Raw genomic sequence first — 24,430 nt, 5'->3', positions numbered from 1 at the left:
GCCATATAGTGACAAGATCAAATAAGTTTTATTTTAAAAACATATATATTCTTACATCACTATTTAAATCTGGACTTGATAGAGCTGAATATAGATGGCAAAGGTCGCACAGCATCTCTATTGAGATGTTTTCCAGAACAGTATAAAGATCAGAAGGTTTGAATCTCAGACTTCCCTTGATTTAGAATCATTCCCTCCCTGCTTTTTCAAGTGTTTCTGAGTACCAGTATCAAACATAAAGTTTGGAACTAATCAATGAATTTGTGAACCAGATGGAGTACTGGAACTAACATCAAGATAACTGCTTCAAAGCTTTGCTTGTGTAGTAATGACATCAGTCATGAAATTGCTGAGAAACTTCTATTAGATTTTCATTTTCCAATTTTTAAGAAAGTTATCCATGCAGTATATCAGGCATTCTTCTCTACTTATAATCTAATTCAGTTTCTCTCCTTGATCACTTAACTAGATCTTTGCTGTAGGCTTTTACCTCTCTAAATCACCAGCAGGATTTTTGTCCTGAACATTAACATGGTATTTGATCAACTTTAACTATACCTCAGTTGAGCATCTACAGATTTTAGGAAAGGGTGTTAAGAAAGGCAATATAATGACACTGATGATCAGTTATCACAACTGCTTGCACTTACCATTAATAAAGTTACATCAAAACAGCCTGCATTTATATCTAAGCAGCCAATAGTTGTTAGTGGTATATCTGTATCTATGATAGCAGCCTGCTGTTAATAATAACATTTACATCATACAATCCTGCGGTTAATATTACAATTATATCAGTGCAACAAGTAGTTATCACTACAGTTACATCACAGCAAGCTGCAGTTATCAGTCATACGATTATCTCGCGGCGATCCTCAGTCAGCCATTTTGCAATGCTTACTAAAACATAAATGAACATCAAGAATCCTAACCATCAAAGCTCAGAAACCTTTTGAAAGAGTAATAACATTGAAATGAGCAGGGGGGTTAAACAGAGTACATAATCCAAAATACAGATGTCATGAACTGAGGAAGAGAGCAGTTGCCGGCACACATTCTGTCATATTCATTACATTAACACACAGTCTGTCAGACAGACTTCACCACTGTCTATTTGTACACAGAGGAGTATGTACATGTCATCAATTGGTAAGTAATCCAAACCCTCTGCAGCCTCCTAGACCACAAGAACACCTCTAACAGCAGTGCCCTACCCTTATTTATTTGTGAGGATCTTCATTCATTCATCACTCTGCAAGTTATCAAGAGAGCTCACTGTGTGTTGACTGAGCTGGTCTCTCTGTGAAATGTAAGGCTTATCTACTATTACTCTGTGATTATTTACCGAGTGTTTGCCCATCTGTTTCAGGAATAGGTTAAGGGAGATTGTTATAATTCTCTCCTATTTTTCCAGCCTGGCTTTTTGTGACTTTTCACCCTTACTTGCGAACATATATCTCCTATTTTATTTCTTTTTATCTCATAGTGATCTTTTGAGATTTCATCAGCCATTTGTTTGTTTTTGTCTCGTATTTCTGCAGGTTTATGATCAGATTAGTATTTCAGTCTGACCTCTTTTGTGTTTGTGATGCTGGTTTTAGTTGGTGCGCTTCATTTGATCTTCTTGATTTTTTTTAATGTGAAAAAGGTTTTAAACAGAAGTGGAGAGACATCTATCCTTTCTCTTTAAAGTGATAGTGTTTCATTGCTCTATTTCTGATCTGCTTTATTGTTTCTTGAGATATCCATGTGGGCTTAGAGCAATGACATTGATCTTGGGTGAGAGTGAAATTTAAGGGGTCATTATTTTACTGAAATATCTGTTGTCAGCTGTTTATTGAGAAATGAGAAATGAAGTGACAACTGCCTTACTGTTGAGAATTGTGAGGTTTGGGGATGTCTATGTTTGGGGAAATTTTATTGCATTTAAAAATTACGTAAACCAATTACTTGGCAGTTTCTGTTTGGTGCTTGTTGTGTTCCACTGATGTAGGCTGTAATCCAACTTTGATATACATATAGGATATTATAGATATTATATGACTGCCCATGTCATACTATGTTTACAACACGAGTGCCTAAATGTTGGTATTTCCTGACCGAGACCGAGGGATATACCAATAATTAGGCACAATATTTTTCTGCTAAACTTGGTAGATATATCAGTCAGAAGCTGAAGTGGTGCCTTTTGGTATTTACAGGTTTTTGTGATTTATTAATTTCTTGGTTTCCATGGAAATGTTTCAGACATAGTCTCAAAATGGAGGGATGGGCTTCGTTTCTGGAGCAGAACTCAAAAACCGTTCAATGTTTTTCTGCTAAACTTGGTAGATATATCAATCTGAACCTAAAGTGGTGCCTTTTGGTATTTACAGGTTCTTGTGATTTATTAATTTCTTGGTTTCCATGGAAATGTTTCAGACATAGTCTCAAAATGGAAGGATAGGCCTCGTTCCCAGAGCACAACTCGAAAACCATTTCATATCTTTCAACAGATTTTGGCAGATATATGAGAGACATCTTGAAATTGTGACTTTGCTGGTTACAGATATATGGCATTTATAATTTTCATGAATTCCATGAAAACATTTCAAACTTAGTCTAAAAAAACAATGAGTAACTCTCAGATTATTTGTCCTTTCAAACATGTAGGGGCCAGGGGGATATGTCATCTTCTGATGACTCTTGTGAGTAAGAAGGCTATGTAATGTCTTAATTGTTGGTATAGTATATGTTTTGAAGTGTTATTTCATTACGTACAATATCCTGATGCGCTATCTGATAATTTGGGACATCCAAATATTCAGTACAGTGGTGTTCTTGACTGGTATGTGAGACTTTTCTCTTGATAATGAAGAATTGCAACATTCAGGTTGACAAATTCCACTGAAATTCTTTTGAGCTGCTTGATCACTTTCAAAACCCACTTTATTTATCGAGCCTTTTATTGGATTGAACAACATGTTGGTATGGGATATGTAGGTGAGCCTGCCGTTTGATTTTGAAATTTTTTGGTCGGTTATCATGGTTATTGACCTTGTTGGTTGGTTGTGAAACATATGGATTGGATATTGAACTTGTTGGCTGGGTATGGAACCTGTTGGTTGGGTGTGGAACTTGTTGGTTAATTGTGGAACTTGTTGGATGGTCGTGGAAGCTGTTGGTTGGGTATGGGACCTGTTGGTTGGGTATGGGACCTGTTGGTTGGGTATGGAACCTTTTGTTTCGTTACGGAACTTGTTGCTTAATAATGGAACATGTTGGTTGATTAAAGAACTTGTCCAGGTATGGAACCTGTTGATGGGTTTGAAACCATATTTTGGGGTGTTATGGAACTAGTTGATGTGAGATGGAACCAGTTAGTGGATGATCAGATCAGTTGGTGGGTGATATACTGGAGGTTTACAAACAATTTATTGAATCTCAGCTATGAAAGTGAGCCATTCACCATGAACCTGAGTCTTGGTCAGGCAGCATTGCCAATCTTTTCAGAGCATCCTAATTACTGAGTGGAGAAAATTGGACCAGATCAGTCTGAACAATTTGAAATATTGAATTGATATCATTTATCCCTTAACAGACCAAAGAGTTACTCTTACATATTTAATCATTCATGTTTGTGCTGATAGATGTGATAATTCAAACTGCAGTGCTGTACTATATTTCTGTCACCACAGAACATATTCTTTCTATCCATCTTAGGTTTGTAACATGTGTATGTTGTGTCCATCTTTGAAATCCGTTGTGAATTTTTTTAAAAGTTATGTTCTCCTGTGGCTCCAGTGCATGTGTACTCAGTACAAAACGCTAACGTTTACTGCTTTTCTTTATCTATTCCTCTTGTTTGTAAGTGCCTGTTGGAGACTGGTAACGAAATAGATAATAATGTTATCAATCTCAGGCATAATGGCCCATGAACCTGATCTTCATCTTGAATCTTTGAACGCATTCTTCCATGGCTGGAGTGTGTTGTAACTTAAACATGTAATTGATGTATTTATCGACTGTCTCACAACAAATATTTAAGTAGCAATTAACGTGGTGATAAAGCAGTTTTCTAACAGCCTTGTGGTGGTATGGTATGAGTGAATGGTGGCGCTGGTGGCAGCACCAGATGGGCTCCATACATGGCCAGCAGCAACAAACCTAACGTTGATCCAAGTCTGTACTCAGTGATATGTCCATGGAAGTTTACTGATTCTGTTCTTATAACATGCATGTCATAATAAGGTGATAGCTCTCGTGTTTCTCGGAATGAGAATCTTTCACAGGGACTGCTTCATTGTTTTATTTAAAAATACTGGAAATATTATTGAATCATTTTCTTGGAAGCTTAAGTCTGCAACAAACCCAAACTTGGCTCAGAAGATAATCAGATCTCTTGGACAAGAGATCCATGTTATTGATGAACATGTGTTGTAGTGGCCTGTACCAGCTCTCTTCTCTGTATGAGGGAATCCTTCACACTTTTGTCGTGGAAACCAATATTGGCTCTCTGTACGAGGAAACCCTTGACACTGCTGTAGTTGAAACCAATATACTCTCTCTGTACGAGGAAATCCTTCACACTGCTTTAGTGGAAACCAGTATTAACTGTCTGGTCAAGGACATCCTTCACACTGATGTATTGGAGACCAGTATTGGCTTTCTGGTCAAGGAAATCCTTCACATTAGTGCTTGAGAAACCAGTATTGGCTGTCTGGTCAAGGAGATCCTTCACAATGCTGTACTGGAAACTAGTACTGGTTCTCTAGTCAAAGAGATCCTTCATGCTGCTGTTGGAGAAAACAACATGGCTCTCTGGTCAGTTAGATTCTTCACACTGCTATAGTGGACACCAATATTGGCTCTCCGGACAAGAAGAAACTTGACACTGCGGTTGGAGAAAACAGTGTTGGCTCTCTGGTCAAGGAGATCATTTATACTGCTGTTAGAGAAACTAATATAGGCTCTTTGAACAAGGAGATCTTTCACACTGTAGATGCACAGACCCTTAGTCGTGTTATCTTTTGAGTCTGCCCAACCATAACTTTATGTAGTGTCATAATCGTTTCTCTCTCTCAGGCTCCTTTTCAATTTTAATGTAGTTTCTTTATTTCAGTCAGGAGTCTCTGTGTTGTGTTGCAGGGGGTGATATGGAGGCTGGCATAGATCTCCTTCCTTAGATACGATCTGATTTGTTGCAGACATAGTTGTAGGTAGCTGCTGAGTTGAGATGGTCCCTGAATGTTAAACAGTGTGGGTTTATCTGTGATTTATCAGATGATTCCACTTTACTGTCATAAAAAGTAACTATGATGCTAATAAGTACATTTATTATGTGTTTAGGAGGCTGTTCGTGATTCTAGGCAGATGTTAATGTTATGTAAGACATTCTCGGGTTGTGGTTTATGGTGAACCTATAACAAGTGTATGTACCAGTCCCTTGGAGTATACAGCTTCTTGGACCTATCATGTGGTGCTGCTCACATCAACGTGTCAGAATTAGGAACTTTCACTTAAAGCTCTAGATTAGAGAAATTGGGAAACACCCATGGGATCTACCTCACAAAACAATCGTGCTCTGAAAGGTGCAAGCGTGGTGAGATTTATCAAGACAGCGATTTGTGGTGGAGGTTTTGGTAACCCAATATTGAGTAGATGTCATGTAGTGTGTAGTATCTCTTTCAGGATCTGAAGAGATCAAAAAGTATATCTCCAGTACAACTTGTGGAGCTCACTCTCAGCATCCCCTGCTGTGAACTTGCTGGAAAAGCGATAGGACAGGAGGGTTGAAACACTTTGTTGGTAAATGTGACAGTCAGCAATATTACTGCTATATGATGGAGGTCTGTAAAAATGGAATCTGGACCAGAAAATCTTTTGTGATCTTTAGTGTCAATCTGTGCAGGTGGGATATTGTTACATGTATCAACTAAGTCAACAAACCTGACCACCAGATCTTGTTAGTGGCCTCTTTCAACAATCCCTGGTTCAGGAAGACCATTTCCAGCTTGGATTGCCTCTCACACACTTGCTTACGTCCATGCACATGCACATGCACAGACTCACTCACTCACTCACTCTCACTCGCTCACATTCTCTCTCTCCTGCTCTTTCTCTCACTATGATAATCTAGTTGTTTTACTGTCTTTTGTTGACAGGTTTTCATAATTTACCATTAATATCCATGTGTATCTAGTAATTGTTCTCATCACAATACGTCTGAACTGTTGCTGATGTTACAGTAAATTGAACTCACACTCACTCACTCACTCACAAACTCTTTCTCTCTCACACTATCATGCACTCTCTCACAGACACTTTCTCTCTCACACTCACACATATATACCTTCTCTCACACATACTCTTTCTCTCACACTTTCTTTCACAATCACATTCTTTCTCTCACACATACTCACATACATACAAAGGTCAGTATAGAATTGTAATGTTGTAGAGAACTCTATAAGTGCCTCATGATGTTAAACTCCAGTTGAGCACACTCTGCATGCCACATCTTGTCACGCTGGCCATGATGATCCAGCTGTACTACATGCTGTCCTTTAAGCACACTGATGTTGTAGAAGCAGTGCTACAGAGAACTGCTGTTTTGTTAATGAGTACACATGTATTGGATTAAGAGTCCAGGGCCCACTTGCACAAAACGATCTTAGAGCTACAATTATTGTAAATCCTTAAGATCGCGATCTTAGGCTTCGGCTACAATCGCCATCCACTTGCACAAAGCGATTGCAGGCTAAGATCATTGTTAGTTACAATCAAAACTTATAATTGGTCGGAACCAATTGTAAGGAGCTAAGATCATTGTAGTCAGTAGCAAAATGGCGTTCAAGTTGTTGTCAGTTTCACGCAAATAATTAGCTTTGCGTTTGGGGATTGCTTTTATATTGCATAAAACTGTATGATTCGCCTCGACACTTCAACAACACGGAGAATGCAACATCGATTTAACGTTTGAAATACCGTTATTTGAGGCAGTAAACAACATCATTATCGAGTCGATATCATTGAGTACAATTCTCACCCGATTCAGTGTTGGAAAAAGTATGGACACCATACCTTTTTGATAAACAAGGAAAGGATAGTAACGAAAGGTGTCTGCATGTGATTAGCAGTGGCCATGACCTTTTCAATAACTCAAGGGCAGCTAATTTTAGTTTTTACGCAAGATGGGAGTGGTTTCCCTTTGCAGATTATGCCGTCGCTGTAAAATCTGCCATGCCTAAATACAATGCATGTTCTGTTGTGACAGAACAGATCTCCACGTGTTTCTTTTCGGTTAATGATTTTGTCTTAGTTTATCATTGAAATAATCTACAGTTGGATAACGTGCAGAATTATGTTTTTTCTAGTTGTAAAAATTGAATCTGACGAGAGACAAGAGTTGTAAACTATGCATTTTAAATAAGTATTCTTCAAACGGGAAAAATACACTTGCTGGGGTATGTGAAATTTGCATAAAACGTTTTTTTAACAAAACGAAAAAATAATTATCAACAAAATATCATAAAGTAATTAATATACTGTGGATGAGCATTCAACAACACATACAACACACGCAAAATAAGTGTCGTTTTCATATTTCCCAGCTATGAATTTTCCACAACACTCCCACAGTCATGTCACACTTTCATATCTTTACAAATTTAATGCTTGTGGGATATATTTGGGATTTTACTCCAAATAACACCTACAAGATGCCAAACTATGGTCAACTGACAGCCACTGACAAATCATGGTACATTTAGGCATTATGTCATAAGGAAATTTTATTTATGTGCTATCTTTTAATTTCATGATTATTAGGTCAATAACTCAAGACCCAATTTGTTAACGTATTTGTTTGTATTTCAATACTTGCATAAAACATGATATTTCTGTGGTTGCAGTATCATGTCTAGTTCATAAAAAATTAGAATGTAGAAAAATTAGAGAATAACCCCTGAGGTACGAGTGATTATACATGTTACCTTCCACGTTATCGCTTTCTTCTTCAACGTTATCATTTCCTTCAAAGATTTGTGGGTTGGGGTTTTGGGGGGTTTTGTTTTTGTTTTCATGAAAAATCTGCAAGGTGCGATTAAGGAAGGGGTGTCATTTGCGTGCAGTAACGAGTTCCACGTTTTATTTGCGCTGCATACTATGCGCACTTGAAGACAACTGTAGACAGGAGTCGAGTTTAAGAAATTTCTACCTCCAACGTTGAAGAGTTCGATCTTAGCTAAGATCGCGATCTTAAATCCGTGCTGTCTTAAGATCGTCTTTGTGCATGTGGATTAGGGCAATTGTATGGTGATTGTAAAGTTGATTGTAGGGGCCTAAGATTGATTGTAACTAAGATTGCTCTGTGCAAGCGGGCCCAGAACTCTTAAATATCAGATAATGGCCTTTTGTTGTTCATGGGTAATGAACCAATTTTTATTGTATTACATTATTCTGTTCATTTGGCCACAGTTGATTAATGTTTATGCTTTCTATGTTAAACATGGAGGATCTGACATTGTCAGTTGTTAAATGTCTGAAATGATAATTTTTGTTATGATATATCATATATCACACTTGTATTTATGTCTTTGGATATATGCCATATGTTTAAAGCCTGTGAAGTGGATCCTTCATTTATTCCAATCATATATTCACTACTGATGCATAATTCATTTCACTTTTTTAATCAATACAAAATTGGATATATATTGACATGTGTGTAATGAGTATATGCTTAATTCAGACGTATTTACAATGTATTAGTATTGACTCATAGATAGTCCACTGCAGAGCTGAATGTATTTCTTATTTGTAGTTTGATATTTCTGTTACTTCAGGAGCTGAAATTGACATTCAGTCTGTTCACTAGCGAGCTGCTGTGCTTGTTTCTAGTAGGACTGCAACGATTCGTTTTGATTCACCAAAATTCTAGTCTGACATCTTAGTTTTGATTTTGATAACAAGTATCACTATTTTGATGCTATATTTGAATACCTGTTTAAATTATGTCCACACAACCAGAGTCTAAATCTGACTCCAACTCGAGCAGTTTATGATGAATTTCATGCAATAAAAGCCAACTTGAAAATTTTAGTTGTATGGAGAATAGAATCGAAAGTATAACTGCATGTCTGTCACTGTCCCTGGTTTTGATTTTAGAAAGCACCAAGTTCCTACTTAAAAAACACAACATTTCACAGATATTTCTCAAATTCTGTAGAGCTAATGAATGTTTTGTTTGGGCTGGTTTGGAAGTGCTGAATTTGAGTTATGAACTTCTGCCATGTTAACTAATTAAGTAAGCAATTAATGAGCAAAACTAGTTGAATGTAAGGAAATAGTTCCGACAAATGCGGAACTTCTTTCCTGTGTGTCGTTCCACTCATCTCTTCAATTACCAGCATCATAGTTGATGTTTGATTATTGAAAAGAAGTAAGGAGGTGTAAGCTTTCCTGCCTTGCCCACATGGAGGGGGCCTTAAATGAGATGAGAGACTATTTATCTGAAGACTGTCAAAGTACAGGTTTATTGGCCAAGTTTTGAGGTAGTATTCTTTGAGCTATGTGATAATTTTATTGGCTGACCTCACAGACTTTGCGGTTCTGTTTCAGGTTTGTGACTATGAAAACAGCATATCCAGACATCACTTGACGTCTGCTGAGTGCACCAACTGACCAATCACCATGAGGGCAAATCTTGTCAACTTTGGACTAACACTCATAGTGTTCTATACACTAGCGGAAGCCAACAACCGCTTTCATGAAAAACACAAAGCATATTACAGGACTCCAAGACATCGGCGAAACAAAAGCGAAAAGCCTAATATAGTTATTGTGCTTACAGACGATCAGGACCTGTTATTAGGATCACTAGATGTCATGCCGAAATTAAATCGGCTGATACGAAATCAAGGTGCATTTTTTAATTATTCATTTTCATCGACACCCATGTGTTGCCCTTCACGGAGTTCTATATTGACAGGCATGTACACACACAATCATAATGTGTATACGAACAATGACAACTGTTCCTCTATACAATGGCAACAGACTCATGAAACAAGGACGTTTGCTACCTACCTTAATGACAGAGGCTATCGAACAGGTGAGTTCTCTTCTCAAGTTTATGTAAAAATAAAATGGAGAACTTGTTCTTGTACTTCACTGCGATAAAAAATGTTTCCCCTTTCCCTTTGTTCTTGTGAAAAGATATATATGCTGATATAGCACTGGTGCAGGTTTTCTGTCTGTCACAGAACAAAGGTTAATACTCACTATCCACAAACCATGTAACCATACACAACAGACAACAGAAATGCCGCCATTTACATTGGAAGCAGAATGCACTATTGGCGTCTAATCTGTATGGTTTGTGCAGTCAAGGGTTTGGTAATGGAAGCCTGTCCTGCTGGATTGTACAAGAGTCACAATATCAGAGAGCTTCAGGCTCTATAAAATGTATACTTTATGGTTTTTTATTGCATATTGTCACCTGACCAAAGTTGGGATCAACCTCTGAACAAAAATATTTTGCTCCAAGTAGTCCCTGTTGAAGTACATGAGTTCTACAGTTCCAGCTGTTGTTAATCACAGGACTACATGTCCTTACCAAATGGCTTTCATTCTGTTGCAGGCTCGGCTTGACTTCCTTTTTCAATCAGTAGCCAGCTGTAAATTGGGGGATGTAGACTTTGTACACGTATTGAGATGCTGCCATGGTAAACTAGACCGTTTACTGTTAAAAATAAGTGTCCATACAGATAAAACATTCACTTGGTGGTGAATTTGACAGTTACCATTTGTCACAGCCTGTCAATTGTAATTTGAACAAAATATTGGGACTATAGTTTTTTGTTCTGCACAATATTCCTGCTATTTGAAGTGTTAAGTAAGTAGCTGAGTCAGGACCAGTCAATCCTTTCATTGAGCATCAGTCTGCACAGTTGTAGTTGATGAGACCAGTGAAGGTCCTGCGTGGAATAGGCCTTCAGCAACCCATGCTTTCCATAAAAGGGGACTCTGTTCCCTGAACTTGGTTCCCATTTGTGGAGATCGATTCTTATGCTGTTGATCACTGGATTGTCCAGACACGTTTATTTACAGACCACTCACTTGTAGTTGATGATATCAGCTACATCAAGTACATCAACCAACCACATCCATTTAGTTATCTCTTGTTGCAAACTGAGGGTGCTTGGGACCTCTGTTCATAGCAGGATAAGGAATCACCACACTACTGAGTGGATTGCATGGCCCATGCCTTGACTACTCACCATGCTTGCCAAAGGGTTCAGTTCTCAATGTGCGTGCAATATGGGAAACTTCTTCTAGCCTCTGTCACCATGATATTGCTAGAATACTTCTGAAAATTGTGTAAGGCATTTTATTGAGTCTACTTCAGGGCTTGCTCATTTCCCAGTTTGAAGTGTTGTTTCAGTGGTGTGTCCAGGGAAGAATGTTGTGGTTATGGTATAGACAATGCTGTCAACCATTGGATTCCAGGTCAAGACCTGGATATTTACCACCTGCTAAAATTTGGATGGACTCACTAGAGAGTAAAACAGCACTAACTGACATGCTTCTACCTTTAATTTTTGGATAGAACTGCTGTGAGAATTCTTAGACAGTATTACTTTTTTTTCAACCTATTATTTGTTTATAAAGTAATAAAAGTTAAAAACCTCTTCTTTCATTTATGACAGATTATCTATAGTTACTTTTAAAGAATCTGATGGTCCTCAGACACTTTGAGACCTATCGGCTAGAAAGGCAAGAAGATAGTGGGACATTAATGGTCCAACTGGTCACAGTTTAAAGTGTTTGACTCCCCATACCATGTGTCCCTGGCTATGATGTAATGCTACAATATTGCTGGAATTTTTAAGGAAAATGAACAAATTGCCTTTTAGTTAACAGGAGCTTTTAAAAATGCAATGTTCTAATGTTATTACATTTGCATTGATTTTTATGTCTTATTGATAGATTGTCATTGAACCCTGGTTCTTTTTGTTTCCTTAGGAAGCTGATGGCGATTCAAGAGTAGATTTTTTTAAATAACTAGAAGATGCTATTAATTTGATTAACAATTTTTCTCTCCATGCAATTACTCTTGTTATCTGATTTACATTTTGGCATTACATGCAGCAAACTTCAGTGCATGTTATTTGACAAAACCAATATATGAGATGAGCAATGATGAAGTAGAAGTTTATTCAGTCGATGTTCCTGTCCCATGGAATGCTAGAACAGGTCTTCTCTTGGAATCCACACGCTAGTTGGCTGGTGAATTGGAAAGAGTCATTATTTTGTTTGTAAGGGTGGTGTTTCTTCTATTTCCTGCCTATTCTCTGACATTCACAGTCATTCTAAGGCTGTGTCTTTACTTTACTTTTAAGGCATTAATGTAAAATGTGATTTGAAATCCAGCTTTGGCTGTGAAATAGAAGTCATTTCTTCAAAGCTGCTAGTCATTAGAACTGTCTAGATACAAATAGTGATTTTAGAGAAGAGGGTGACTGAGTGTCATCCATTTTGTTTTGGGGAGCTTCTGTGCGTGCGTGCGTGAGTGCGTGCGAGCGAGAGAGAGAGAGAGAATTTGTACTGATGTGTTGTAGAGGGGGAGCAATTTTATGCTTAAAAGTGTTTGATAGTTTAAAAATTTAAAATTTGAGGAAATGGGGAGGAGTTGATTTTGTATGTGACATGCAAGATGAGTTACTTGCCTTGTGCATATATTTGGCAGGGTCATTCACATTGTACATGCTTCTCCATAAAAATCATCATCGCATAAATTTTGTGTCATGTTTGGGTTTGACAGTTATAGCGTGATTTCTGTTTCAGGGTATTTTGGAAAGTATTTAAATGAGTACAACGGAACATACATACCACCAGGCTGGAGAGAATGGGTCGGACTCATTCGGAATTCCCGCTACTACAATTATTCAATCAACTTCAATGGGAGGAAAATCAAACATCAAGACAATTATTACAGTGATTATCTAACAGATCTCATAGCCAATGACAGTGTAACATTCCTTAAACAAAGCAAACAGTATTATCCAACCAGGTAAGTGATTCAGGCAGTTGTTTGGAACTGAACTTGTTTATATAAAGCATAATTTTGTTTACATTTGCAGAGATATGTACCATTCCCAATATAAGTAGGGAATGTTCCATTTTGTGAGCATACCACTATCCAATGCATATGAGAAAAGGTAATATATATCAATACAGATGAAGCATTTCCAAAGGAATGGAATAATGTGTCACAATATTTCCTTATTTCTCTTTATCATCTGTTTCCTCATTCGCTTCATCATTTGCATTTTATCACTCTTGTAAATCCAGTATCTGCTACTTTCTTGAATGATATATTATACTTTTCAGTTTGTTCTTATTATTTCTATTTACACAAGAATTAATGCCAAATTTAAGAGAATATTGCTAGTAAATAGCCAGCTGTCAGGTAACGACTCTACAGCACATCATCTTTGATCGGAGAGAAAAAGTATTAAAAGTTCTCACGCACTGAGTGCAGTTTACCAACTGTGCAAACATAAAGCTGTATGTCTGCACTACATATTCAGGTCACCTAATTGTCTAATTGTGAAGTGGGGCAGTGGGTTACTGGCTCAGTATGCAGCAGCTGTGGGTTCAGATCCCTTTTCTGAAATATGTGAGACCCATGGTGAAATCTCCCTGTCAGCCTTGTCCTGAATGTCCACATTGCACACACACAAAAGACACCCAATGGTTGCCTTGAGCACATGCAAGACACTAACACCAATGGTTGCTTTAAGCACAGGCGAGACACTTACACTGATGGTTGCCTTAAGCATACACGAGACACTTAGACACAATGGTTCCTTTCAGCACACACACAACACATAAACTCAATGGTTGATTTAAGCACACGCAAGGCACTTACACACAATGTTTGCCTTAAACACTGGCTAGACAGTTACACATGATGATTGCTGCAAGCACACATGAGACCAGATGGACGTGATGCTTGCCTTAAGCAACATCCCCTCGGTATCTACAGGCAATAACAAAGTAATTCCAGCACATGTAGAACCAATGTCCCAGACCGACACAAGTACAGAAGAGTCATCTCCCATCAGCTGCTGTACATCCTGTGTATCCAATGTTTTTGACGTTGCAGGCCAGTGCTGATGGTGTTGAGTGTGCCAGCCCCTCACGGACCTGAAGATGCTGCCCCACAGTATCAACACATGTTCAAAAACAACACAGACCACAGGTAGAGACTCTCCACATTTCCTACAATGTGTTTCTTACTCAATATGTTATGTGCAAGCACCTAATAGATCAACTCCCCGTTATCCCAAGTTGTTGGCAGCATCTTGGTAACAGGGAGTACTGTGTGGATTATGGTGCTTCTTTTTTTAGGCATAGTGAGAACTTTAGACTATTTCTGGTGAAGGTACATAAACCAGAAAATTAGTACATCACCAAATGAATGCCAGAAGCCACATGGCAGCTTAAATTGGGGTGGGTTAGTCCAATGGTCCAAGCATCTGCCCATTTGTGGTTACTATTGAGGGGGAAACAACTATTGCAATAGCGATACTCAACTAATGCAATACTGTTGCAATAATTTTTTTCTCCTTGAATTGATGTCCCCTGCAGCGATTTCACTAGGACGCTTAGACCACTTTCCAAACTCTCGTTAACGCGATATCTGATGCAATGTCTTCAAATTTGGTGACAACCTACACTGGGGGATTACACAGACACCAGTTGATTTGGGTGACCTTAACCTTATTTTCAAGGTCCCCATGACAATGCGATATCTCATGAATTGTGCAGAATGTCTTCAAATTTGGTAACACCCTACATTGTTGGATTACACAGACACCAGTTGATTTTGGTAACCTTAACCTTGTTTTCAAGATCACCGCAACTTTTTTTCACCACTTTTTAAACTCTTGTTATTGCAATATCTCGTGAACTTTTATATCCAGTGTCTTCAATTTTGTCGACAGCCTACATTGGATGATGATGCAGATTCCAGTCATTTCAAGCATCTTGTGTACGTGTGACCAAAAAGTAAAAAGCAGTGAATTTGTTATAAATATCATGATCTTCTTTAGCGGCAGGGGACATTGCCACATTAGTGGCAAACACTTTTTTCATTTTAAGTTATTTCCCAAATGTATGTATAGTTTTTACTCAGTACAAATAAATTGAAGTTGCGTAGATTTCTTTTTAATAAACTTGATCAAGTAAACAGTTAAAACATAAACTCAATGAAGCTGTCAGCACCCAAACAGTGAAACATACTTCCTGCATTTTGTATTTTGGGCTGCACATTTATCAACAGATGTCATTTGTTAAACTATGGATAGTCACACATACTATCAGTGGTTCAAAAATCCAAATGCCCAACGCCCAAGTCAGTTTTCATTTCAGACAAACAAATATTGATATCTTACTTGTCTGTGGAATAATAGATAATTTCCACTTACGGTTTCAAACTGCAATAAAATTGATTTCGTTTCATATCTACCCATAATGAAGCTATTAATGTTAGCACTAATAATATAGTAGAGAGTGAAATTATCACTCTTCGATAAATAGTCCAGTAATCATTAACATGATGCATTGTGTCATAAATCAGGGCTAGCGGGAAAATTAGTCAGGACAAGTTACTTTCTTGAATTCACTTGCCCTGTGGCAAGTGGCTTTTCAAAATATTATTGAACCCCTGTACTATGGATGCATGGATACAGCCTTAGTACCTGTCTTCAGAATCCTGGAATCTTTCGTAGTAGTTTCGGTTCAGTAGTTTTCTGATAACAGACCAAGATGTAGCCTAGAGGGTGAAGTGTAAGCGTATCACCCCCAAAGATCCAAGTTTGAATCTCTCATGAGAACAGTTGGTAAATCCCATTCCTGCTTTCATCCTAAATATAACATAGGTGACATTTGACAGCTTTCTAAAAGGAATTCAAGTTGTGATGCTGCTGAAATATTGCCAAGAGTGGCCAAAAAGTCTGCTTCATCATGAGCTGACTCAGTAGTTTTGGTATATTAGTGTGTTTTGTGCAAAAGACAGATAGATTACAGTAAATATCGTTATTTACTGTGCAGAAACAGCTCAGAATGTATGGCTATCTTAGCTTAAGATTGTGCACTCAGACTTGGATAGATATATTCATTTGTTGGGAGAATAGCTGCAGGCTTTAGCTGATAAGGTAATCACACACAGACATGTACAATGCTATCTGTCCTACAAGATGCTGAGCTTATGGCCAATTTGATATGGGTCTTGTTTTTAACAGAACACCAAGCTGGAACTTTGCTCCGAACCCTGACAAACAATGGTTGCTGCAGTACACAGCGTCCATGACACCGCTCTATCGCCACTTTACCGACATGCTGCAGAGGAAGCGGCTACAGACGTTGCAGTCTGTTGATGACCTTGTGGAGAAGGTGATCAAAGTAGCCGTTGGAAAACATGAAGTTACAAAAATATCAGTTTAGGAACATTGATTTTCAAGGATAAATTTTCAAACATAAGCTCATAGTAATATATTTTCATTTAGGAACTTTATCTGAAAAACCCTGAATCCTGTCACAAAAACTGACGATCCATTTCATTCGCTGACTGTATCATATCATTTTTTATTAAAGTACCTTGGACCTATATCCTTCCTGTGTGGTGAGGTTGCTTAGTGGTTGAAGCGTTTGCTCGTCACGCTGAAGACACGGGTTCCATTCCTCACATGGGCATAATATGTGAAGCCCAAGTCTGGTGTCCCCCACCATGATATTCCTGGAATACTAATAAGAACAGCATAAAACTAAATCCACTCACTAACTCACTCACTGTTTCTAAGTTTCCTCAGACTGAATTTCAAAGACACATATTTGGAATTTTACTGGATGCTTATTTTTAGCATTATGTCATTTGAATAAAGTAAATCCACAGAAACATTTATTATTACTTCATGTTACGGAGATCTTCTGAATAATGAAGCATTGTCAAGTGTTGACTGTGTTACAGTATTGATAGAAGTGGAGTAAAATCATGCTCAGTAAATTCATACAGACAAATCAGTTCACTACTGATACTGTTTTTTAATTAAGAGCTGATCAATTCTCTTCGAACCTCTCCACCTCATTCGTACATAAGAGATGTTTATATAGTCCCTTTCCTGTTCATCAGTAATGCATAACGAATGAAGGGAACATTTTTTATTGTTGATGGTTTGAGGATGAAATTTTTAAGGTTTTCATTATTTTCAACAGGTTTACAATGAGCTGAAGATGCTTGGAGAGCTAGACAACACCTACATCATCTACACTTCTGACCACGGCTACCATCTGGGACAGTATGGGCTTGTCAAGGGCAAGGCCATGCCATACGACTTTGACATCCGGATCCCCATGCTGATGAGAGGACCTGGTATTTCGCCAAGGACAGTGTATGTTGTCCACTGAGACTCTCTCTTATCAGAATTCCACACACAATTTTGGCACAGTGGTTAGGAGCCGAAAATGATGCTATTTTCACTCTAAATTCAGATACTAGTAACCATAATTTTGGCTTTTGAATTGATCTGAAGCATTCACTCGTCATGCAAAATGCGTGGGGTTGATTCCCCATATGGGTACAATGTGTGAGGTTAATTTCTGGTGTCCTCTACCATTATGTTGCTGAGAAAATTCATTAAACCCAAATCTCTCATTCATGGAAAGCACATTATTTAAAACACCATCCTGTGTAGCCCCAGAGGTCAGCTTTGGTAAATCTCCAAACCATGGGTCCATTTTGACCCATGTAATCTTAGAGCAGCCATCCTGGATTTCCTTTCACTAACGTGACTGGCTACTCAACCAGGTCTAACATATTTATCAGAAGGCAAGTCAGCCTCGGTGTAGGTTAGCAGTATCAACTACATTTCATCGGTTATAAAGAGATTCTGAGAAATTCGACATTGAAAGCAGAGGACACGCACAAGAGAAAAAATATTTTTGGTAGAAAGAATGTGTTCATGTCCATTAAAACTGTTTTTGAAATTGGTTTTGAGCTAATATGAGTTACCTCCCTTACCCTTTCCTGTATGCCCATGTTCAATTAGTGGAATGCAATGAAAATTTAGGGCAGGTAATTTGCGATCACAAGAGCCTTTGAGGTGAATCCAGGGATTAGTGTTGGTACATTGGAATGTGAACCAGGCGAAATATGATGCACTCTTCTCCAAGACTGTACCAGCCAATAAGATAGAATTTTGATTACATAGCATTAACATGTTGATTGACACCACAAGTGTGCTTGTAGTATCAGTTCTCTGAATTTGGCACTACGAGTTATCTCGTTGTTACATCAGTTATGTTTTAGAACAAGTTTCACTTGTTGGCTAACATGCACAAGAAACAATTATCTCAAGGTGGTTAAGAAGATCTGCAGTGAGAATTCTGTTTTCTGTATTCAGGATCAACAATCCTGTAGCTACTGTGGATCTGGCCCCGACAATCCTGGACATGGCAGGGGTCGAACAACCGGAGCAGATGGATGGTCGGTCCATGCTTCGACTTCTCAAGCTGGCCAAAGATCAGCATCTGTAGGTGTAAACATTGCTACTGCCAACTTACACAAATAATTTCGCAGATCCCATGTAGTCTTAACTCTTGTTAAGGCAAGATTTCTTGTGCTCTTCATTTATGTTACCCCTAGAATTAATCCTTTAAATATGGTAGTTGATTAAAATTGGCATGTTTCATCATCATACAATGAAATATACATTGTGTCAGTGTAAACAGCTCTCTTTACCTTCATAAAGTGTTTCAAATCAAGATGTTTTCCCATTTGTAGCTTGATAATTTTACTACATTTGTCTGTTTCATGTTGAACTTTAAATTTGTCAGAAATGTTATGCTTGTCTCTGTAGGGACATGAATGGAGGATTTGTTCCCATGAAGAGACCATGGAGAGACACCATCCTTATAGAAAGGGGGTAAGTAAACCAAGCGCTACTGGAAGTATGTTACACCACCAAGTGGTCAGTCTGTTATATAGGTTTTAGGACATTTATTTTTCCAAGCAATGCACCTGCTCCAAGCACATCATGTACTGTGTTGATGGTGATTAATGCCCCGAGTGCTTGGACAGTATGTGTGTTTTTAAAATTGTACACAACCTGGGACTGGGATGCCAACCTCTTCACCTGACATATTTCACCCTCACCCACCTCCTCCACCCCACCACTCACCTGCTACACCCCAGTCTATTTCCCCCTCACTCACCTTCTCCACCCCACATGTTGCCTCCATCACTCACCTGCTCTGCCTCATCTATTGCTCCCCTCACCCACCTGCTCCACCGCACCTATTGTTTCAACCACCCATGTGCTCCAGCCCACGTGTTGCTTCCACCATCCACCTGCTCCAACACTCTTGCCCCCTCATCCACCTACTCTAAGTCACCTTTTGTCCCTCGCCCACAATCCTCACCGCCATCTAGCAGTAGTCAGTGTATCAAGTCTTTATTGTTCGGAATGTTTGATATACTGGCACCAAAAGAGGAAATTTAGAAAATCTGAAGAATTGATGTGTGATCAGTCCAGACAGAAATGTATGTCTAAAATGAAGGAATTTTGTGAGGATTATACACAATGATAACTGTAGTTTGGTGCTGGGTGTTCCTCAGTGTGATACTGCTGGAATGTTGAAAAAAGTGATGCTAAACTGTACCCACTCACTCACTTACTCGACCTGGTTGTAGTTGGTATTGATGTTCCAGGAAGGTGACAAAGAAGCAGATGTCGATGTTGATCCGTGAGGAAAAGAAGGACTTCTGGTCCGGATACACGAAGGACAAGGAACAGTACCATTACTATCTGAATGGCCGTCTACGTAAACTGCGAGACTGTTCTAAGCCAGACTTCCAGCAGCCGTGTAAAGCCAATCAGGTCAGGTTGAGTACGATTGCTGAAGATGTGAAGCAATATATTGTCTGGTTCAAATGAATTTGTGTTTCAAAACATTTGTAGAATCTACCAGATCTTTCAAATCATCCTTTCATCCTAAAGATACAGATTTTGCTTGGCCAGGTAACAAAAATTGTAATCTATGTGGTCACTTTGAATTCATTGTGATAAACAATGATACTGAAAATATGCGATGTGTTATGGAAGGACCAAGGGCAATTAAAGCGATCTTTTCTGCTTGCAAGGTTTCACAAATGACTGTCTGTTCATACAGCTAAAGACTATTTGGATACTGATGCTGCATACAACAAACATATTTGTATCACATCTAAATATGTGCTGTTACAGAAATGGTACTGTGAACAGACCCCAAGTGGAATTCCGCGGAAACACAAGTGTCGTGGTGAGAACCAGGTTCAGAGCGACCAGGCATTCGGGTGTAATTGTGCCGGCCGGAAGAAGAAGATGAAGCAAGAGAGAAAGAATCAGCGCAGGTTCCTCAAAGCACATCTTAATAAACGTAAGTAAGAGGGGCATCAAGCTGCTCTAAGATTATGTTGGAATCTGGCTGCCTCTGCTAATTGCAACAAAGTTTTTCTACACAAATGTTTGTGATATTAATGATTGTTATTCCAAATGATGGTGGGGTATCATTTTGGTGAGCTCAAGAAAAAAAATGATGAGCTCTGAAAAAGCCCAAGGTCATGGTCATCAGAGAAAAATGTTTGTGGATTCAATTTCTCCCAAAGTATGAAAACCTCGGTATCTGAGTCAGGGTTTCATCTACAGGCATTGAACGTTAACTTTATATGTATCCTTTCTAATCCTTTCATAGGTAATTGAACTTGAACCTCAATCAACTTGCTGGATTTTATACATGCCCATGCCAGTTTGCATATTGCCATGCATATATTTGAAACATTGTATTTAAAAATATAGATAGAAGTTATATGAATTAATGTATTTGATGGGTAAGAACAACTGGAAACATACTTGCGAGGACTGCATATTTGTGTGAGCCTATTTCCTTTTTAGTGAGCAATTTAGTAATGTCTACACAACAGTGTATGTTATGTACGAGTGTTAAGAAAACTTGATGGTTTAATATTTATCAGCTGCTTTGATCTTACTCTTCCATTTAATGCGATACAGATGCATACTGTACTTTCCTGTCAAATGTTTTTCATTGCAGCATACCGTCCAAAGTTCCTGCGGTCCAAAAGATCTCTGTCTGACTTCTATACCATGAACAATTCCCCAGCTGTTGATCTTCAGAGTACAATAGGTGGGTGTCTGTTAGACCATCCAAATACTCACTTTGTTCAGATACAGGTGTCAGGGGTCCTCCAGACCATATGAACACTACATTTGTCAAGTTAAAGGTATCCTTTAGGCCACACAAATACCCCATTTGCCCAATCTAAAGTGTTAGGTGTTCTCTAGACCACATGAACACCCCATATGTCCAGGTGAAGGTGTCCTCTAAACTACATGAACACCCCATTTGTGAAGGTGCCAGGTGTCCTCTAAACCACTCAAACAAACCATTTGCCCAGATGAAGGTGTCAGGTGCCCTTTAGACCACACAAACATCCCCTTTGTCCAGGTGAAGGTGTCAGGTGTGCTCTAGACCAATGAACACCCCATTTGCCCAGATGAAGGTGTCAGGTGTGCTCTAGACCAATGAACACCCCATTTGCCCAGATGAAGGTGTCAGGTGTGCTCTAGACCAATGAACACCCCATTTGCCCAGATGAAGGTGTCAGGTGTGCTCTAGACCAATGAACACCCCATTTGCCCAGGTGAAGGTGTCAGGTGTGCTCTAGACCAATGAACACCCCATTTGTCCAGGTGAAGGTGTCAGGTGTGCTCTAGACCAATGAACACCCCATTTGTCCAGGTGAAGGTGTCAGGTGTGCTCTAGACCAATGAACACCCCATTTGCCCAGATGAAGGTGTCAGGTGTGCTCTAGACCAATGAACACCCCATTTGCCCAGATGAAGGTGTCAGGTGTGCTCTAGACCAATGAACACCCCATTTGCCCAGGTGAAGGTGTCAGGTGTGCTCTAGACCAATGAACACCCCATTTGTCCAGGTGAAGGTGTCAGGTGTGCTCTAGACCAATGAACACCCCATTTGTCCAGGTGAAGGTGTCAGGTGTGCTCTAGACCAATGAACACCCCATTTGTCCAGGTGAAGGTGTCAGGTGTGCTCTAGACCAATGAACACCCCATTTGCCCAGGTGAAGGATTTGGGTGTTCTCGAGAGCACATGAACACCCCATTTGCCCAGATGAAGGTGTCAGGTGTCCTCTAGACCACAAAAACACCCTTTGTCCAGATGAAGGTGTTAGGTGTCCTCTAGATCACATGAACACCACATTTGTCAAGTTACAGGTATCCTTTAGACCACATGAATACCCATTTTCCCAGCTGAAGGTGTTAGGTGTTCTCTAAACTACTTGAACACCCCATTTGTCCAGATTAAGGTGTCAGGTGTCCTCTAGACCACATAAACACCCTATTTGTCCAGATGAAGGTGTCAGGTGTGCTCTAGACCAATGAACACCCCATTTGCCCAGATGAAGGTGTCAGGTGTGCTCTAGACCAATGAACACCCCATTTGCCCAGGTGAAGGTGTCAGGTGTGCTCTAGACCAATGAACACCCCATTTGTCCAGGTGAAGGTGTCAGGTGTGCTCTAGACCAATGAACACCCCATTTGTCCAGGTGAAGGTGTCAGGTGTGCTCTAGACCAATGAACACCCCATTTGTCCAGGTGAAGGTGTCAGGTGTGCTCTAGACCAATGAACACCCCATTTGCCCAGGTGAAGGATTTGGGTGTTCTCGAGAGCACATGAACACCCCATTTGCCCAGATGAAGGTGTCAGGTGTCCTCTAGACCACAAAAACACCCTTTGTCCAGATGAAGGTGTTAGGTGTCCTCTAGATCACATGAACACCACATTTGTCAAGTTACAGGTATCCTTTAGACCACATGAATACCCATTTTCCCAGCTGAAGGTGTTAGGTGTTCTCTAAACTACTTGAACACCCCATTTGTCCAGATTAAGGTGTCAGGTGTCCTCTAGACCACATAAACACCCTATTTGTCCAGATGAAGGTGTCAGGGGTCCTGTAGACCACACTAACACACTGTGCAGATGAAGGTATCATTTCAAAGTTGTAATGAACTTTGCTGTGAAGAAAAAGTGTTTATACCTTGAACCTTTCTGTAAACTTATTTGCATATACTGATGTTTTGAACTTTTGCTACAGTTCAGGTTAAAAAAAAATTGATATCTTTAGTCTTTGCTAAGCTGTACTTTAGCCCACTGATATCTTGCAGCACTGTTACAATGTACAGTACACTGCAAAATTTTACTGATTTACTGATATCTTGAATCATTGCTAAGCAGTACTGAGACATAGTAATGTCTTGAATCATTGAGAATTTATCTAGATCAAGTAGTCTCTTCACCAGCTAGCTTTCCTGATTTCAGAGGCCAGACGACTTGGTTGATTGCACATCATCAAACCCCTTTTCTTGTCTATCATCAATATTTATCAAATGTTTGCATGTTCAGGTTTTGAACTGTTTGACCGCCGATGCCGCATGTTGGACAATGGCACAATATCTTGTGACCAGGAGCTGTACCAGAATCCTGGGGCATTGCAAGACCACAAGGAGAAGATTGAAGAGATGATCAAGGAATACCGCAAGGCATTAGAAGATCTCAGGGTGAGTTGAGATGGACCTCAGGATGTGCCAAGAAGGGCCTTAACATCAGCCAGAGAGTTAGGAAAAAGGTAGGAGAAGATGATTGAAGGGTGAGGGTAGAAAAATCAAAGGTGAGGTTTCAGAGTAATGTAGGTTAGATTCAGGGTGACATGGGGTAGATTAATGGTGAGGAAGGGAAGGTTCAGAGTAATGTAGGTTAGATTCATGGTGAGATAGGGTAGTTTTATGTTGTGGTAGTATAGATTCAGAGTGAGGTATCAAAAACTAGGGGTAAGTCGTGGAACATTGTAGGTGAGCAAGGGTAGATGTATCAGGTTGAGGTAGGAGATACAGGATGAGTTAACTAAGCATGCTGTTCCTGACATATCTTTGCCTAAGAAATCTTTATACTTTCTCTGCCCAGTACAGCTTTGCAACCTACCTATATTGGCAGATATGCAGTACTGATCTTGCATAAAAGTAGAATACTTTTCTTTCTAATACCAAGAAATATGGATCATGCAGATAATCTCACATGCAAATGGCATGATGTTTATTTCAGGCCATTCGCCGACACCTGCAGGTAGGAAGGCAGATCTCCCCACAGGTGGGGCAGTGCTTACTACATGTTGCCACTTGTCTGCAGAGCAGGTCTTCTGGCTGTGTGTCATTATGGCATGTCATGATGGCTGTGTGTCAATCATGGCATGTCATGATGGCTGTATGTCATGCATGGCATGTCATGGTGGCTGTGTGTCAATCATGGC

The 24,430-nt window shown here is 39.3% G+C and overlaps 1 protein-coding gene across 3 annotated transcripts in view; it reads left to right on the top strand.

The window, feature by feature from the left end:
- LOC137278511 (extracellular sulfatase Sulf-1-like) overlaps positions 1 to 24,430 on the top strand; it is a 104,081-nt gene that overhangs the window by 52,390 nt on the left and 27,261 nt on the right. For all 3 annotated transcript variants that reach the window (XM_067810877.1, XM_067810875.1, XM_067810876.1), the window contains 11 exons: positions 9,601 to 10,093; positions 12,829 to 13,054; positions 14,153 to 14,248; positions 16,293 to 16,443; positions 17,263 to 17,438; positions 18,450 to 18,578; positions 18,906 to 18,971; positions 19,757 to 19,925; positions 20,292 to 20,463; positions 21,136 to 21,228; positions 23,530 to 23,684. In XM_067810877.1, the coding sequence (XP_067666978.1) occupies positions 9,673 to 10,093; positions 12,829 to 13,054; positions 14,153 to 14,248; positions 16,293 to 16,443; positions 17,263 to 17,438; positions 18,450 to 18,578; positions 18,906 to 18,971; positions 19,757 to 19,925; positions 20,292 to 20,463; positions 21,136 to 21,228; positions 23,530 to 23,684 (1,854 nt within the window). In that variant the 5' untranslated portion in view covers positions 9,601 to 9,672. The remainder of the gene's footprint in view (positions 1 to 9,600; positions 10,094 to 12,828; positions 13,055 to 14,152; positions 14,249 to 16,292; positions 16,444 to 17,262; positions 17,439 to 18,449; positions 18,579 to 18,905; positions 18,972 to 19,756; positions 19,926 to 20,291; positions 20,464 to 21,135; positions 21,229 to 23,529; positions 23,685 to 24,430) is intronic.

The sequence above is a fragment of the Haliotis asinina genome, chromosome 3, assembly GCF_037392515.1.
Source record: "Haliotis asinina isolate JCU_RB_2024 chromosome 3, JCU_Hal_asi_v2, whole genome shotgun sequence".
Lineage (NCBI taxonomy): Eukaryota > Metazoa > Mollusca > Gastropoda > Lepetellida > Haliotidae > Haliotis > Haliotis asinina.
This window is presented reverse-complemented; position numbering and strand designations above follow the sequence as displayed.